The 19,086-nt window shown below is 37.8% G+C and overlaps 1 protein-coding gene and 1 long non-coding RNA gene across 55 annotated transcripts in view; one reads left to right on the top strand and one right to left on the bottom strand.

Annotated features, from left to right (window-relative positions):
• The window catches only part of EIF4G3 (eukaryotic translation initiation factor 4 gamma 3), a 346,104-nt gene that overhangs the window by 225,091 nt on the left and 101,927 nt on the right, over positions 1–19,086 (top strand). For all 50 annotated transcript variants that reach the window (XM_082684539.1, XM_082684529.1, XM_082684570.1 and 47 more), the window contains one exon: positions 1,131–1,970. In XM_082684539.1, coding sequence (XP_082540665.1) covers positions 1,131–1,970 — 840 coding nt within the window. The remainder of the gene's footprint in view (positions 1–1,130; positions 1,971–19,086) is intronic.
• Positions 2,051–13,657, bottom strand: LOC309841544. Of its 5 annotated transcripts, none has more exons than XR_014299173.1 (5): positions 13,562–13,657; positions 8,046–8,203; positions 3,771–3,824; positions 3,563–3,659; positions 2,051–2,136 (listed from the first exon to the last, which is right to left on the bottom strand). It is a non-coding gene; the product is annotated as an uncharacterized lncRNA (long non-coding RNA). The 5 variants fall into 5 exon arrangements; XR_014299174.1 differs by having other exon boundaries at positions 8,046–8,227; positions 13,562–13,643; XR_014299176.1 differs by lacking the exon at positions 13,562–13,657 and adding an exon at positions 7,424–7,526 and having other exon boundaries at positions 8,046–9,211.

The raw sequence follows: 19,086 nt of genomic DNA, 5'->3' as shown, positions 1-19,086 counted from the left end.
ACTTCACTACAATAATTTATTGTAAAGACTTGTTTTCACTGATACATAAAGATTAGCAGAGAAAGTAAAGTCTCTTTCAGTTTAAACTTGTCCTTTAGTAGTGCTTAAAATTTTTGTTGTTGAACATACTCATGAATATCTGTTTTTCCAGTGGAGCCTAATTATCTTGCTACAGAAGGGTCAGGGTAGAAACCAGTCTAAATCTCCTTTGGCTTCATTGACCCTGGAATGAATCACATATCAGTTTACCTAGAATTTTAGAATATGGAAATTTTCATGAATTACAGTTTCTTACACGTTTCTGGTATACCTTTATTGTGATCATCAGTTTCTCTCTTCTTCTTCTCTTCTTTTTCATCTATATACAGATACATTTTATATATTCTCAAGTATTTCAGATGTATATATTGTGTTTCTTAATTGGACTTGATAATCTGAATATTAACTTCAGTTTCTCCCTGAAAAATTTTTTTACAAGATAAATTTTCATTTTTATATTTTCACATTATTTCTGGTTATATACATGCTGCCTCTTTTGAAAAATGGAAGTTAACTTAATTCGAATTTTTATATTTAGGGACTTGATTTCACATATAATAAATTATACCAATAATAAATGATACCATGATAGCTTCTCTTAAAAGTTTTTTATACAAGTAATACACATTTTTACAAAAATTCTCCTAAATGCAGAAATATATAAAATACAAATGCCAGTCTACAATAATTTAATCTGTTCTTATTTGTTCTTGATCTGTTCTGCCACTGTAGTGTATCCTTGGTAGAAAAAAATTCTATAGGGAGCAAGATAAAGCCCCATTCCCATTTCTGGATGGTTTAGCTTCAGTTTTGATGAACTTTTCTGTTGTATTCTTGAGTTAATTATTTGGTTAATTGTTGATTCCTTCTTTTACTCCAAAATAAACTTTAAAATTATTGGTGACCAAGTAACACTATTTATAACCAGAAAATATGACAGTGTTTTTAGAGTGATAGAGTAAGTCTAATAATTTGGTGTTTCTTGTGTTCACCATGATTTTGGGTAAGAGATTAAAAGAACTAGCACAAAATAATACAATATAATCTCTGATCTAAGATTATTCTTACTCTTTTGTTTTTTTCTTCCCCAGAAGAGAAGCCAAAACCCGATCCAGTGTTAAAGTCTCCTTCCCCAGTTCTTAGGCTAGTCTTTAGTGGAGAGAAGAAAGAACAAGCAGGCCAGACATCAGAGACAACTGCAGTAGAATCCATGCCAGAGCTTCCTCTGCCTCCATCACCTACCACTGTTTCTCCACTTGCTCGAAGTACAATTGCTTCCCCCACCTCTGCTGCTCTTAGTAGCCAGCCAATATTTGCCACTGCTGTAGATGACAGGTGTGAACTCTCTTCCTCAAAAGAAGACACAATTCCTGTACCCAGCCCTGTATCTTGCACAGAGACATCAGATCCATCACCAACAGATGTAATTGATGATGATATATGCAAGAAATCTTGTAGTGTACCACCTAATGATATTCCACTGATTGCTAGTACTAATCTAATTAATGAAATGAATGGAGTTACTGAACCATTACCAGCCACAGAGAGCATTGTGGAAATAGTAAAACAGGAGGTGTTGCCGTTGACTCTCGAATTGGAGATTCTGGAAAATGCCCCAGAAGAAATGAAAGTGGAGTGTGTCCCGGCTCCCATTACCCCTTCCACAGTTCCTTCCTTTTCTCCATCTCCTCCAACTCCTCCAGCTCCTCCTCCTCCCACACCAGCCATTGTTCCTGCTGCTGCTTCTAACGTTAGTACTGCTGGTGTTCCCACCGCAGTCCAGAGGGTCTTAGAAGAGGATGAGAGCACAAGAACTTGCCTTAGTGAAGATGCAAAAGAGATTCAGAACAAAATAGAGGTAGAAGCAGATGGACAAACAGAAGAGATTATGGATGCTCAGAGCCTAAGTTCAAGAAAGAGCCCCAGCCCAGGTAAGCTGCTGTGCCATTAATTATTGTATGCTTGCTGAACATGAAAAAGAAGCAGTGTTTGACTTATTTTTTAATTGGATACTTTCCTTGACTTCCAGAAACATCAAATGAACGCTGACATTCGTAGTCTGATTTCTTCAATGGTGTGTTTATGTTTTAGTGCAGCCTGCAAAAGAGTTACTCCATTGTCTAAAAATGCAAATGAAATTTCAAATATACAAAATGCCTCCAAGGTATATGTCACTGTACATGTGTTTTTTGTTTTTATTTTTATTTTTTTGCCTTGTTCATATGAATCAGTTCCTCAGTGGTTAATTTAGTAGCTTTGGGGCTGGAAACCAATTAAAACAAGCATACTCTATCTTCTCAAAATATTAGAACCCCATCAATCCTAAACATAAAGAACTTCATTGCTTAATTGATTTGGGATTTAGAAAAATAGCAGTGACAACATCGAAGTTTATAACTAGTTCTGAAAAATGAAAGGGCCCTCTCTGATTCAAAGAGAAATTTAATGCTCTTCATTTTTTCCTTTAGAGGTTTCATTTTTTTCCTTATAATACTAATTTTATCATTAATATTTTCAAAGTATTTTATTCTTCCCAGTTCAAAATTATTTATTTAATGTAGCATCACCTAGGATCTTAGGAACTTTGGAATTACTGGACTTTTGTCATTTTTTTTTTTTAAAGATTTTATTTATTTGAGAGGGAACACGAGAGAGTGAGTATGAGCTAGGGGGAACTGGGGGGAGGGGCAGAGGGAGAGGGAGAAACAGACTCCCTGCTGAGCAGGGAGCCTGACTTGGGACTGCATTTCAGGACCCTGGGATCATGACCTGAGCTAAAGGCAGACACTTAACCAACTGAGCCACCCAGGTGCTGTCCCTTTTTTTTAAGAGAGGCAAAGAGGTGGGAGCGAGAGGGGAGTGCAGGTGACTGGGGGGGGTGTGGGGGAAGGACAGAGGGAGAGGTAGAGAATCTTAACCTCCACACCCAGCACAGAGCCCAGCTTAGAGTCTTAATCTCCCAACCCTGAGATCATGACCTGAGCAGAGATCAAGAGTCACATGCTTAACCAACTGACCTAGATGCCCCTGAATTTTTATAATATTAATAAAAAATTATCTGAGGCTTATCAACTTGAGTCATTAGTCCATATGGCTTTTAATAAGTCAGCTAGCCCCTCTGGTGCAGTAGTGGCCCCATGCAGTAAAATTTACCCTCTGTATCCCTCCCAGGTAGACTTACACAATTAGAAAATTGTATGCTCCCCCAGCAGTTGTCCCAGAACAATTAGTACCAAGGATGTTGATGACTGCACTGGGTGGGGAGGTTTTAGTCATCAACATCCTTGGTGCTAATTGTCTTTTTGGAGCTGTCTAATCCATAGGGAAACTTAGGAAATCAAAAACCTGATCCCTAGTTTTAAGATACAGCTTTCCCATACAGCTCAGTTTTTGAAGCAGTTTCCTCCTGAATTTCTTAGGAGGTTGTCTGGTTCCTTGGAACAGAAGGACATCTAGTTCAACGTAGTGCAACATTGCAAGGTTATAGAGAAAGGCAGTATTTATCATAAAGTTTGTAAATCACCTGTTTTCTCAAGAGATTGTCCTCCAATGGATCAGAATTCACAGTATCATCACTATTTCAGGAACCTTCCTTCTTGGTGGGTTGATGACCTCTGGGGCTTTATGAAAAAAACAGTTTAGATGTGGCTACAGGTGAAGGCCCCCCAAGGAGCCCTCCTTTGTTGGAGAAGAGTAGCTTGACCCTTTCTTGTCTCCTTTCACATGCTTACCTGTGAGCTGTCATCCAACAGCTAGCGATGTGGTAGCTCCAAAATTAGGAGAAGCTATTGAAGACAAACGTTTAAAAAAAAAAAAAACAAGGAACAGAAAGAAAAACAAAATAATCACAGGGAATACAAGTCAGAGATACAAACCATACCTGAATCCTGAAATAAGTAAAGACCAAGCCCACACCAAACTCCTACTTCCACTCATTTCCTGACATTGTGTTTTTAAGTAGTATGTCAGTTAGATGGCCTGATGTTTGCAAGTCTGTGCCCAGGGGTAGATGGCCAGACAGATTTTAGGGCAAGTAATTTTCATATCATGGTTCCTTTTTTTTTTAAATGTCAGTCCTCTGGGAATTAGTAATATATGTCACTAGCAGCTTAGTGAGAGAATATAGATACTTCAGCAGCAACCAGAAGATAGCTAGAAAAGAATGAACTGTCTTCTGCATGATTTAGGGGTGAGGGTAGATGTTGGTGATGTCGGGAAGTAAAGTGTCCTGACACTTTTCTGGTTTTATGATTTTTTAAAATCTATAAATGTATTATATGTACTAAAAGAACTAGAAGTTCTGTGATATCCCTTGATTTTTTATACTTTTCAGAATTCAAAGTAAATGAACCTGAAGAACCCATGTAAAGAGCATTTTTTAAAGTATAAAGCTACCAAAAACATTCTTAGCCCTCTCATTTCTGTACAAGTGTTTAAATTATCATTACTCTTGAAGATCTATCCATTTGAAGTTGTTCTGTTCCCAATGACTATAGTCTTATTTGCACTTACTCATTCAATATCTTGTTTACTTTGAGAGATGATTAAATCATAACAATTTGGTTTGGATATCAGTCTTCTGTTGTTGACTTTTATTTTTATTTATTTTTAAAAAGATTTTTATTTATCTGACACACAGCAAGTAAGAGAGGAGAGAGCAAGCACAAGCAGGGGCAATGGCAGGCAGGGGAAAAGCAGGCTTCCCAAGGAGTAGGGAACCCAATGTGGGGCTCGATCACAGGACCCAGGATCATGACCTAAACTGAAGGCAGCTGCTTAACCGACTGAGCCACCCAGGCACCCCTCTTGTTGATTTTAAAAAACATATTTATTAATTTAAAGAGAGCCAAGAGGGGGGAGAGGAACAGAGGGGAGGGAGAGAGACAAGCAGATTCTGCCCTGTGTGCAGGGCCCAATCAGGCACCATCCCAGGACTCTGAGACCATGACCCTAGCCAAAACCAAGAATCTGATATTCAGCCAGACTGAGCCACCAGGCACCCCTGTTGTTAACTTTTGAGAATAGGTCTCACTGCATCTGCCTCAGGATAAAGCACTTTAAAGCTCACTTCAGAACACATTTGCTTTTGACAGGTGTGATACATAAGAAGACTATCTCATAGTTGGCGTAAAGATACTTGTTTAAAGCTGTAACATCAGACATAGGCATATAGTCCTTTTTTTTAACTTGTGCTGGAAAACATTTTCTTGAAACTATTCTAGATCATATTTCTGACTGGAACAAAATGCAGCAATTCTGAATACTTAAGTGTCGAAGAGCAAGCCCTGTGAAATGATAATTGTGTTTATTATGTTCAGGGTACTCTGAAAAGCCTGAGAGATTGGCCGGACCTTTGATTACTTAGTTCATATGATCACCTCAATAATTAAATGTGCAGAAATCTCTATTAATTGACTATTTCTTGAAGTCTTACGGTTTTTATTATGGCTTTTGTGTACTTGTTGGGTAAAAAAAGGGTTTCAGAACTTGGGGAAAAACATTCCCGACTCCTCATCCAGCAGTTCATTTTTATATAATTTCCTGAATGCGTGTACAATGTAAGGTGCATACTATGTGACATGAGCTTTTCGCTTTTGAAAATAATGAATTTAGCTTTTTTATTATCTCTGTTTGATATAAAAATATTGTTTGACATTCCTTTGGCAGAGGGAGATCTTTCAGCTTACTGTGTCTTCTGGCTCTTGCTCATAGTACATTGTTTCTTTGTATATTTTAAAAAATTGTTTTATGAACTCCTCTTCAGCAAAACTTTCCTGGATGTACATTGTGGGCAGGTAATCCTAAAGCGTGTTTGTGTTTGCTTTACTTACCACGTGTCTTGAGGAAAACATTAGCTAGACCTTAATCTGAGTTCAGTGTTTTAAATCTCCTTCCATATTCCAAGCAACGTATGAAAGCATTCCTGTAGATACTGTTTTTCAGATGACTACAGTCCCTTTCCACCTAGGTGAAACCAAGCATCCTTTCTTGTCTTTACTCTGTGTTCGTTCACTGGTTTATTTTGTTCTCTTTTATTGTTTTAACTACCTTTTCACTGAGGCTCTCACTCTGTTTGGAGTCTCAGGGATTTTTTTTTTTAATTAATTTATTTGACAGACACAGACTCCAAGTAGGCAAAGAGAGAAGAGAGAGGAAGCAGGATCCCTGCTAAGCAGAGAGCCCGATGTGGGGCTCGATCCCAGGACCCTGGAATCATGACCCAAGCCGAGGGCGCCCCTGGAGTCTCAGGGCTTTTTGTGAGAACCTCAATTCCAAGTCCTCACTTCACTGGGATCCAAGATCTTTCATCTCCACATTGATGTTAAAACGTAAACTCCTGTGTTTTAGAGACTGGCATAGTGTCCCATATCCCCGGTAGTGTAGTGACTATAGTAGTAGCAACAACAGACCCTGTTTATGTGGCTTCCAGGGTTTTCCCTTATGTTCTTGGAATCTCAGCTAAGGTTGAGGGATGGTTTCTAGATTCTGTAGGTTGCAAGACGAGAGATTTGTTTCTCAAATGGAGGTACATTTGTGTGTTTTGTGAGTGTTAATAAAATACTGATCCATACAGCCAGTGACATTGCTGTTCTCTCTTTTGGCTTTGATTGACTTCAGCATAAAAGGAACATAGTTTAACTCAGGAAAATATATTTTAGTAGTAATCCTTGATTGATTTTCACCTGTGAGAATAATTCGTAGTGCCTTTAAAGAAATAAAACATAAGTAAGCACAAAAAAACATAAGCCTTTCAGTTTGGGTAGACTAACACGAGTCCCATGTGAAAACCATGATCTGATGGTCAGCAGCAAGAATTAGGAATCTAGGGGCACCTGGGTGGCTCAGCGGGTTAAAGCCTCTGCCTTAAGCTCGGGTCATGATCCGGGGGTCCTGGGATCGAGCCCCACATCGGGATCTCTGCTCTACAGGGAGCCTGCTTCCTCCTCTCTCTCTGCCTGCCTCTCTGCCTACTTGTGATCTGTCAAATAAATAAATAAAATCTTTTTAAAAAAGAAGAATTAGGAATCTAAAATTTATTCTTGCCTTGCTCAACCCACACCTTCTAAGAAATATTTGAAACATCCCTGGAATATTTTGTTCCTCTGGCTAAATACAGATCACCTGTGATTTGATCTCCCACAAGCCAGCCTAATCCCTCCCTTAATCTATACCCTTATAATTTAGTTTCTCATATTCCTTTAGTTTCTCAGAAAATATGTTCTGAAGCCTTATGTGCAGGACTTCTTACATGTTCCTGGTTTCATGTTATCCATCAAAATAGTAGAGCACTTTTTAAAACATAGGCTTTAGGCTCCCTTTTTCAGAAGCTTGAGTTTGAGTGATCCTTAGGAATAAATAAATTAAAATGATTGACTTTCCTCACCTTATTTATAAAAATAGTTGAAACAAAGCTGCCTGAAAGGTACATTTCTGCCGTGTGATTCCTACTTTCTTACTGCTCTTCACAGTGAAATCTTAAGCATTTTCTGGAAAATATTGGGGTTGGGTCAAGTTCATTTATTTATTTATTTATTTGAGAGAGAACAAATGAGAGCATGAGCAGGGGTTGGGGGTCAGAGGGAGAAGTGGACTCTCCAGTGAGTAGAGTGCCCAATGCAGGGCTCCATCCTGGGACCCCGGGATCATAATCTGAAGCTGAAGGCAGACACTTAACCAACTGAGCCACCCAGGTGCCCCTCAAGTTCTTTTATATGCTGCAGAATGAGCCCAGACACCAAATGGTATAATGTACTAACAGACTCAAGTGCCAAGCCTTGTGGCAAGCCCCTGTATGATCTCTCATCTGTGTATGATATACACTTTCCTACTATTTATAGTAGTTGATTTCTTTGCAACATGAGTCTCAAAAGTTTCATTCATTGGATATTAATAAACATAGTCCTATATATCTCCATGAGTAGACATGGATTCTTTGTTCAGAATTCAGCCCACTTTTCCCCAGACATACTAATATACTTTCAAAAATAAAAAACCATTGTGCTTACCTGCCTCCATACAGAGTAATCCGGACAGCTTAGGAAATGCTGTTCTCTGTTGGACAAGAGAGCTCTCGATAGGAAAACCTTGTCTTGCTAAAAGTGTTTTCTTCTCCCAGTGCTGATCTCCATCTTGCACATGGTAGTCTTGAGAACTGTTTCTAATACTTTTGACAAGAAAATTTTACCTACTAGTGCAAAAAGGGGTCCAAAATACATTTCTTCAATATATTTCTTTTTCCTATTTACTGTTGCTGTATTAGTATTAGTCGTACTTGCTAATTTTGCTGCAGTCATAATAAAGTTGTGTTACTTTCTTAATTTTTACAGAGCCTTTTCTCAGGCATTAATCTTATGACTTAAGTAGTTATTCCTGGGATAGAATTGTTCCTATTTTGCTGATACAAAAAATAAGCCATGCAATGGTAAATTGGTTTCTCAGAGGCATAAGAAGAATTACAAATCAAGCCGCCTGTTACCTCACATTTCTGTTACTTTTTCTAACATACTTTCCATATTGCTGTAAAGTTCTTTGAATGTTTTGGAATTTAGCGGCTGGTGACCCATATTCAGAGAGAAATGTAGAAGCCCACCTGTTTCAACTATACAAATAGTTAATGAGGGCCTCCTATGAGTCAGTCATTACGGGCACTCAAGGTTTCCAAGAACTGAAGAATCCAGAAGATCTCTGCCCTTGTAGTATGTTAGAAAGGGTTTTTTTTGTTTGTTTGTTTTTTAAGATTTTATTTTTGAGTAATCTCTACATCCAACCTAGGACTAGAACCCACAATCCCGAGATCCAGTCATACGCTACACTGATGAAGCTGGCCTGGTGCCCCGTGTGTTAGAATGTTTTAAGTGACATAAAAATAATCAGGGAAAGGAGTGTTGGAGAGGCAGCAGATTTTATGTTTAAGTCACATGAACAGAGCTGTATTCTTCAAGTATTTAAGCAGAGGTGGAGGAGAATGATTATCTGAACTCTCCTCTTAAAAAAATCTGTGGTTTTCCTACCAACTTTTCCTTTTGCGAAACGTTAGTTAGCTTTACCCCATCTTCCCTATTCTTAAATTCCAGCAGGCAGAGTACTATTGGACAATGCCTGCCACTGTGAATGTAGATATATCTACCAATTCATGCTCTCTGCCCAGCCATTCCTATATGAAATCCTATACTCAGCCCAAATCTCCTCACCCTCAGCAGATGACTTTGTGTCTTTGTAGAATATTGAGTGCATTAAGTATGCCTTTTTTTTTTTTAAGATTTTATTTATTTATTTATTTGACAGACAGAGATCACAAGTAGGCAGAGAGGCAGGCAGAGAGAGAGGAGGAAGCAGGCTCCCTGCAGAGCAGAGAGCCCCTTGCGAGGCTTGATCCCAGGACCCTGAGATCATGACCTGAGCCGAAGGCAGAGGCTTTAACACTGAGCCACCCAGGCGCCCCTAAGTATGCCTTTTTTAACCTTATGCTAGAACTACCAGTCTGACTCCATCCAAACTTTCCCCGGAGTCTCTTAGTTGTCCCCTGCAGTCTCCTATATATTCACTGCCTTCCCATAGACTTCTTTGTCATTGTAAATCTGCTGAAGTCTACCTCCTAGTGAAAACATACCCTCAGTCCAACACGTCCACTTAGCTGTCATTGAAATTCGGCTCTTCCTTGTCTCTTCCAGGCTTCCCAAGAACAGTCAATCATTTTTGCTCCTTCTCTGTTTACTTTTCAACTAACATCATCTGCTTTCTGCCCCCAGCATGCTGTCGTATGGTCTTTTCACCAAATGTGACACTACTCGTGGCTCTCTGCTTTTTTTTTCCTTTAGTAAGATTTATTGCATATTATTTCTTTGTAGTTAAATTCACTCCCTTTAGCATTCATTTCTGTGGATTTTGACAGACACATTAACTCATGTAATCACTACCACAGTCAAAATACAGAACCGTTCCATCACTCAAAACAATTTCGTTATATTTGGGTCATGCTCTCATTCTGTCACCATTCAACACAGTCTTCAGGGTTGATTTTATCTACTCTGATGGTAGATGGCTCCCAGTGGTATATGCAGATGACCTCCAAATTTTTATCTCTATACTCATAATTGTTTCTGAGTTTCTATCTTCCGTTTCCTGTTGCCTGCTAAATATCTTCATTTGGAAATCCCAGAGCCATCTCAGATTTAACATGTCCACTGTCTGACTAATCACCTAGTTCCCTAAACCTATTCCTTTATCTCAGTTAATGCCACAGGCTTTACATAAGCTAAAATCCTGAAGCCAGTGTCGATGGACTTATTCCTTGAGTTACTCATCTTCCCTGTGTAATCATTTAACAGGGTTCTCTGATTTTTACCTGATATGGTTGTTGAATTTGTTTCCTCCTCTCCTTCTAGTGCTCTCACTGCGTTATGACCTCTCGTGTCCCTGACATGTCCAGTTTTGCCCCCCTTCACATCCATTCTCCATCTGGCAGTCATCTCTTGAAAATACAGATCTGACTTTGCCACTCCTTATTTATCTCTGCTTAAACCCTTTAGGATGTTGGGTGGCACTGGGGGGTATTCCCCTTCAAAACAAACTCTACACTTTCACTTTTTACTACAAGGTCTTGTTATATTTAGTTATAGGAGCAATCTTCTGAATATATATGCATAGGATCTGTTTATTACTTTTTGTGTATTTGGTTAATCTCAACATTATCAATAAAGTGTAGTGGTCAAGATCAAAACAACAGAGTCAGACACTCCTGCACCTTAGCCTTTCCCCTGTCTCTGTAACCATGGGCCAGTTTCTTAACCTCAGAGATTTTCTTGTCCAGAATTTTAAGATGATAATTGTATTTACTTCATAAAATTCTAGTAAACATAAAATGTGATATATGTAAAACACTTAGCACAGTGTCTGACACACGGTAAGTACTCGGTAAATGTTAAATATTAATATTTCTATTTTCAGCTAGTATTAAGGGACCAAATGTTCCCTTTGAACTCTACTAATATTACACAGAATAAATGGTTGTCGTTATCACTGTCCTTAGGAATTTATATTCCAAAGAAGAGAAGCTTAATAAGATGATACCATCTCAGAAGTTCTTAAATCATGAGCATGAAATGGTGGAAAGTCCTTCACAATAGTCCCTTCTGTGTGTGTAAATTTGATTAGAGGCTTTTGTGCCCATTATATCTTTTAACCTTTCCAGTGGCGAGACACCTCTAGTGGTGACCTCTACTGTCATTTGGAAGTCAGGAGGTATGCTTAGAACAGTGTATTTTACCAGGAAAATCTGTACCATTGAAAAACTTTAGGCATGTATTTAAGGAGACGATACAAATAACATTAACTTCCTGTTTAGGTCAGGAGTAGAAAATTAGGAAGAAAAGCAGAGAGAAAAAAACGAATGGGAAAAAAATGAATAGGATAGTCCCAAAGCAGAAACAACCTTAAAGTCCCATCAGCTGATGAATGTATAAACAAATGGGGTGTGTGTGTGTGTGTATAATATAGAATATTATTCTGCCATGAAAAGGCATGATGTATGGATACATGCTACAACATAGATAAGCCTTAAAAACATCATACTAAGTGAAAAAGTCACAGAAGACCACATAGCGTTTGATTCTGTTTATGTGAAATGTCCAGAATAGGCAAATTCTTTGAGACACAAAATAGAAACATAGTTGTCAGAGATTGAATAGCTAGGGAGGGTGGGTATAGGCTTTCTTTTGGGGATGAAAGTGTCTGAAGTTAGATAGTGGTGATTGTCACACAGCTCTGTGAATATGCTGTTGTGCAATAATAGAATATATATAGATATAGATATGTATGTATGTATTTTGAAGATTTTATTTGAGAGACAGAGTGAGCAAGAGAGAGAGCACAAGAACAGGGGCACAGGGAGAGGGAGAAACATACTCCTTTGCTGAGCAGGGAATCTGACATGGAGCTCAATCCCAAGACCTTGGGATGATGACCTGAGCTGAAGGCAGATACTTAACTGATAGAGCCACCCAGGCACTCCAGTGGAGAATACATATTGGTCTCTGTCACCCATTACTGGCACAGAGCTCCTAAAACCCGTGTAATTTACTAAGGGATAAGAACACTAGAAGCATCTCTTGTTCTAATATTGGTCTTTTACCTCCACTGATGGCTCCTAAAAGCCTTGTAAATTTCTAAGCGATAGCACTAAGATCCTCTTGTTCTACTGAGGTGACTCTAGGTAGGCTCCTGGATGGCTTCTGGATGGGGGCTGGTAACCAGAAAGACCAACAAGTCATTGGAAGTTTGGAATTTTCCGCCCCATGCCCCATCCTCCTGAGAGAAGAACGGGACTGCATATAGAATTAGTATTTGGTCATACCTATGTGAGGGATCCTCCGTAGAATCTCAGAGAGAGGGGGTTTGGAGAACTTCCAGGCTGGCAACCTCGTCCACACCAGTAACAACTAATGTACTCCCAACTCCAAGGATCGAAGCTTCTGCACTTGAGACCCTCCTAGACCTCGCCCTGTCTATTTACTCCTCTTCATCTGGCTCTTCATCTGATTATTTATATCTTTTAAACTGGTAATCATATCTTCAACTGGTAAATGCAAGTACATGTTTTCGAACCTGAGGAGAGGGTGGTCTTTGGAACTTCTGAGCTATACTGATTGGCCACCTGGGCTTTCGATTGGCATCTGAAGTAGGAGTGAGGAGAAAATCTTGTAGAACTGAGCCCTAACCTGTGGGATCTGACATCTTCAGGTTGATAATGTTTGAGTTGAGTTAAATTGTAGGACAGCCAGTTGGTGTCATGGAGAATTGCTTGTTATGGAGGGGAAAACCCCATATATTTGATGACAAGAACTGTCAGAAGTGTTCCAAGTGGTAAAGGAAACACACAATAGGAAATTTCCCTACAAAGGAAAGTGGCAAGACTTTTCCATTACAGCTATGAACAACTGAATTGTATACTTTAAAAAAGTGAACTTTATAGTATATTAACTATTTCACAATAAAGCTATTTAAAAAAAATGAATAGGACTTCGAGTGGTTGTGTCACAGTATATATAAGGATTTGTCGGAGGGGGGCACCTGGGTGGCTCAGTGGGTTAAAGCCTCTGCCTTCAGCTCAGGTCATGGTCCCAGGGGCCTGGGATCGAGCTCCACACTGGGCTTTCTGCTCAGCAGGGAGACTGCTTCCCCCGCTCTCTCTGCCTGCCTCTCTGCCTACTTGTGATCTCTGTCTCTAATAAATAAATGAAATCTTAAAAAAAAAAAAAGAAAAGAAAAGAAAAGGATCTGTCAGAGGCATCAGCCTTAGAAGTAAATGCTAGGAAACCCTGAAGCTAGAAATGAATCTCGTTAGGGAAGTTATAGCTTAGACATTAGGAAATAGATTTCAACAAAAATATCGTAATCAACAGTACCAGACTAGGAAGAATGTTGGGAGTACAACCAAAAACCAGTTGTGTTTTGATGTGTTTTATGTCTGAACTTTGTATTATTTTTACTCTATCTTATTGTTTTACTAGTAGCTATGTCTTACCTGAGTTTGAGAGGGTGTACTCAGCTACATAGTGAATGCACCACTGTAGTAGCCATTCTAGGGGCATTGTCTGATGTCACAAATATAGAACACCTGACTGGGCTGAGAGAGCAATGTCAGTATTAATGGATGAAACACATCAGGGATTGGTGTTCTATAAGTAATGATTCTGCATTTCCTTAGTTCTTAGTTAGCTAAGTTCTTGTGTATTTTTGCCTCTGTTGAGTCACTCTGGGTAAGGACTCCTACAATTTGACCTTTCTTGTCCTTCCAGCTGTCCATCCCCTTCACTTATCCATCCAACTGTTCAATCTGCTTTCCTTTCTAGAAAGTCCATTTCATAGACTAGTGGATTGCCCCAACTATCACAGCTCTTTCTGCTTTGAGACTTTTCTTGGAAACTCCAGTCTTCCACAGAAAATAATTTCCAAGAGTTGTATAGACAGTTGTTTCAGTTGTATAGACTCGGGTTAAGCCTTCAGCTAAGGCCGAATTCCCAGCTCTCCCTAATTTTACTTTGTTTTGGCCAGTCCTTCATACTGTTTAATAGGTGCTAATTCCCACATTGTTGTCATGATGCTCACTTCTCAGCCTTCACCTTGCTAAAGAACCTGTTGACAGTTTTTTTTGTATGGCTGTCTTCACAGAATTTTCCATTCTGATAATTCCTCGACCCTTAACACCTAAATATAATTCTGTCACTTGACAATATTTGGGAACTCAGTGATCTTACAGAGAGATGAGTAAATCTAAGATGAGTAAGATGAAGAAATGAGGAAATACATCTGTTAGGATGTATATTATCACTCATAGTGGCTCTCCCAAATCAAGGTTTCCGTGATCTTGGGCATTTTGCAAAGCACTGGCAATGTGGTCTCACTGATGGATCAAACAGGAAGGTGTTTTTTTTTTTAAACTACTTTCTAGAATTTTCAAGGCAGTGAGCCTTAGTGTTGTATTTAGAGGTGAAAAGCATTGAGTAAACAGAAACATAGCTGTTTGTGCTATAGTGTCTTGTCTGTTTGTGCTGTAGCGATTGACAATTTTTCATCTGTGCCGGACTTAAACCTTTAGTTGTAGTCTATTTTGATTATGGTAGTGGTGGTACAAGAGCATTTGTTAAAATGCAGAAATGCCTAGGTTAATGCAAAAAGAGCAGTAAAATACAGACACTTAGAAAATATGCTGATGGCCTTATTGGAGTCATCTTTGCTCTTACTGCTGACAGAATTGCATATGGACCGTCGGCTGGCTTTTAGGAACAGATCTTTTCCTTAACGTCACGTTACCATTTTATTTTCCTTATGACATACTATGCAGTAGTGGTGATAGACAGACTGTTCTTCACACTGCCCTCCCTTGTTTATCCTCTTCCTGCTACAGAATAAAAGTCTTCTTAACCAAAATGTAAATGAATTTGGAATTTGGAGGAGAAGGTGCAGGAACAAACCAGAGTTAAGAGGGTGTTATGTTGAGAACCCAAGGACTTTTCAGTTACATCTGTGTTTCAATTCCAGCTCCAGTGGTTACTGTTTCTGGGCTTGGGGCAATTGAGTTAATCTGTCTATATTTCAATTTCCTCATCTCCAAAATGGAGATAATGCAATACTTCCAAATGCACAGGAGACTGAACCAGTGTTTAGTGTTATGGAGAGACATTAACTTTGGGCTGAATTTTGCTTGCACGGAGTTCATTCATTAACAGATTTTCAGTGAGCATCTGCCATGGATTAGGTGCTATATTAAATGGTGGATATACAAAGGAGACCAAAAAGAAAGATGCAGTCCTTGTCCTCAAAGGGCTCAAACTCTAATAATTGGATTCTTCACTTGTGTCATGTCCTTGATTGCCTTAGAATAGCAGTGACTCATTAAATGTGTTCGTGGTAAAATTTTTAGTGCTGGTGGGGCAGGAAGTGGTCCTGCAAGATAGAAGATAAATTCCTAGGTTGGATATGCTTCAGAAACTAGGGGAACATGTGGTCCTAACGATTGTGAAGTAGATGATTGCTAGTAGTGGATTTATTCTCATCCAAATGAATCAATTTTTTTTTTCAAGTGTTATTTATTTAAGTAATTTCTGCCCCCAGCATGGAGCTTAAACTCTCACAACACAACCCCTACCTAGATCAAGAGTTGCATATTCTTCTGACCAAGCCAGCCAGGCTCCCCCAAGTGAATCCATTTAAAAATCTTTGTATCTTAAAGTTCTACATTCTTAAGTTTTTGAGTCATTATCAAATTTCCTTGCCTTAATTTCAGAATAATTAAAATGCATGTTTTCTTTCATAGTTTTTGTGTTGGTGTTGTTTGTAAAAACAACATGCATTCATTAGAGAAAATTCATTATAAAATTCTGAATTTTATCTTGGCAAAAAGAAACAGGACAATGGGTATGTAAAAGGTTAACCTGTCTGCAGAGTACCTGTGAGTTAAAAAAAATAAGAAAGCAAACAACCTGAAAGAAGATTGAGTAACTAACAAAAATAAAAATTCATAGAAAAGAAAGAACAAATAGGCCCCCTATAAAAAAGAAAGAAAAGATGCCCATCCATTATTAAGTGGGAAATACTATGTTTTTGGGTTTTTTTTTTTAAGATTTTATTTATTTGACAGAGATCACAAGTAGGCAGAGAGGCAGGCAGAGAGAGAGAGAGAGGAAGGGAAGCAGGCTCCCCGCTGAGCAGAGAGCCTGATGTGGGGCTCGATCCCAGGACCCTGAGATCATGACCTGAGCCAAAGGCAGAGGCCTTAACCCACTGAGCCTCCCAGATGCCCCGGAAATATCATTTTTAGCTATAATACCAAGTTACCTGTGAGAAGGGAGGAAATACAACACTCATGTATTTGTGTAAGGGTTAACTTTTACCTTTTTGGCGGTAAATATGGCAGGAAAATAGCAAAATATCTTTCAAAGGGAATTATACAAATTTATTCTGGATATTTTACAACTAATCTACGAATGAGATAGAACTGTGATAACCTGGAGAGATTTTCATAATAAATTAAGGGAAAATAAAGCATTTTGCAAAATAACTTTAGTATGACTCTATTTTTCCATTTAAAATAAATATATGTATTTGGTTATGATTATTTGTATGAGTCTTTAAGGGGTAGCCAACTGTATACCAAAGAGTGTTAATGTTGTTTACCTCAAGCCACTAGAAGTAATTAACTCGGGAAAGGGGGGTGTTACCTTTATATTTGTTTCAACTGATACTTTTATCATTTAAAGAAAGAAAACATAAAAAGCAACAACAGGAAGAAAAAACAGCCCTTGGGAGCCCCAAGGGATGTACTTGGGTGTACAGATATATATTTCTTTTTATAAATGGAAGAATACTACACAAGCTATTTCAAAGTCTTTTAAAGACACTTATCATTTTTTAGCAGGTTCATAATAGATACATGGATATACTTCCGTTTTAATTTTTTTTAAGAAACAACCTGAACCATTTTAACACCTTTGAGGTGTGATTCACATAAAATTAACATATATATTTTTAAAGTATTGTATTCGTTTTGACAACTGCGTATATGCTCATGAAACTATTACTACCATCAAGCTAATAAACATAATATCACCCCAAAAAGTTTCCTCATACCTCTTTATAAATCCCTCTGAGCTGCACTACCCTCACTCCATTCCAAAGGCAAGCACTGATCTGCTTTCTGTCACTATAGTTTGCATTTATTAGAATGTCGTACAAATGAAATCAGAAAGCATCAACTTTGATCTGGCTTTTTTACTCAAGAGATATATCTATATTGTTGCATATGTTAGTAGCTCATTTTTTAAAAAAATTACTGATAATGCTATGGATGTGCCACAGTTTGTTCACCTATTGGATATTTGAGTTGTTTGCAATTTGGAGCTATTAGAGCAGAGTTCTGTGAACATCTGTATACAAGTCTTTTTATGGATATATTTTGTCATTTCTCTTGAATATCTTGAGTAAAATACGTAAGAGTGAAATGGCTTGGTTCTATGTAAATGTATGTTTTAACCTTTTTAAGAAACTACAAACCATTTGTGCTATTTTACAGCCCCATCAACAATATGTGAGAATTTCAGGCTGTCCTTTCTCTGTTGAATTTTCTTAAAACCTTTTCCCAAAGTATGTTATATATATTATATGTGGGTCTCTTTCTGGATTCTCTATTTTTCCTTTAATCTAGTTTTCTTTCTTGATGCCAGTTCCACACTGTCATGATTTCTGAGGCCTCTAATAATTCATGTAATGAGATAGTATTAAGTCCTCCAACTTTATTCTTTTTCAAAATTTTTTTTGGCCATTCTAAGTCTTTTACTTTTTTATGATAATTTAATTTAATTTTTTGCATTTCTTATTAAGTTTTTTATCTTAATTCTAGTACAGTTAAATATGTTTTAGAATCCGTTTTCTCTACAAATATTTAATACAAAAAAGCCGTTTGGTTGGGGCGCCTGGCTAACTCAGTCAGTAGAGCATGCAACTCTTGATGTCATTATGGGAATTTAATTGGATTTGTGTTGAATACTATAGATAGAATTGACATCTTAAAATACTGAATCTTCTGACTCATGAACATGACATATCATCACAGTTTTTCTTCTTTAATTCTCTCAGCAGTGTTTTGAAGGTTTTAATGTACAAGTCTTTCATAATTTTGTCAAATTTTTATCTTTAAATGCTGTTATAAATGGTATTTTTCCTTTCAATTTTTAATTTTTTCATTACGAGTGTATGGAAATACAATGGAGTTTTCAGTCTCTTACATTACAGTCCTGCTAAAATTCATTTACTCGTTTTATTAGCATTTTTTTGTAGCACTTTCTTTGGATTTTCTGTGTAAGTACTCTTGTCATTCCTGAACAAAGACTGTTCTATTTCATTTCTAACTGGAGGCACCTTTTATTTCTTTTTCATGACTTATTGCCCTAGCTAGTACCTTCAATATAGTACTGACTGGAAGTGGTGAAAGTAAACATTCTTATCTTGGTCCCAATCTCAGAAAGAAAGCATTCAATCTTTCACCATTAAGTATGACGTTAGCTGTAGGTTTTTGAATGTTTGGTCAAGGGAATTTTTTTTATTCCTAATTTTCTGAGATTTTTTATTTCAATCAGGGATAGAAATGGATTTTATTGAATGTTTTTCTTACACATCTTGAGACAGTCATGGTTTCTTTTGTTAACTACTTGCTTTATATTACTTGATATTTAAATAATTGACCAACTTTGCTTTCCTAAAATAAAATTTGTCTCTGAAGTAGGGTGGGTTTGTTTGTTTTTGTATTGTTGAATTTGGTTTGATAAAATATTATTTAGGTTTTTTGACGGATATTAGCCTTTTCTGATAATTTTCATATTTGGACATCTGGGTAATGTTGACCTCATAGAACAGGTTGGTAACCAGTCCCTCCTCTTCAGGATTCTAGAAAAGTTTGTGTAGAATTGATATTATTTCTTCTCAAATGATTAGTAGAATTGACTGATGAAACTATGGGAAAAACAGGTCCCGTAATGAGGAGAAAATGAGTCA

The sequence above is a fragment of the Mustela nivalis genome, assembly GCF_964662115.1.
Source record: "Mustela nivalis genome assembly, chromosome: 10".
NCBI classification, from domain to species: domain Eukaryota; kingdom Metazoa; phylum Chordata; class Mammalia; order Carnivora; family Mustelidae; genus Mustela; species Mustela nivalis.
Note: the sequence above shows the minus strand (reverse complement) of the source record. Positions and strands in the feature narration are given on the sequence as shown.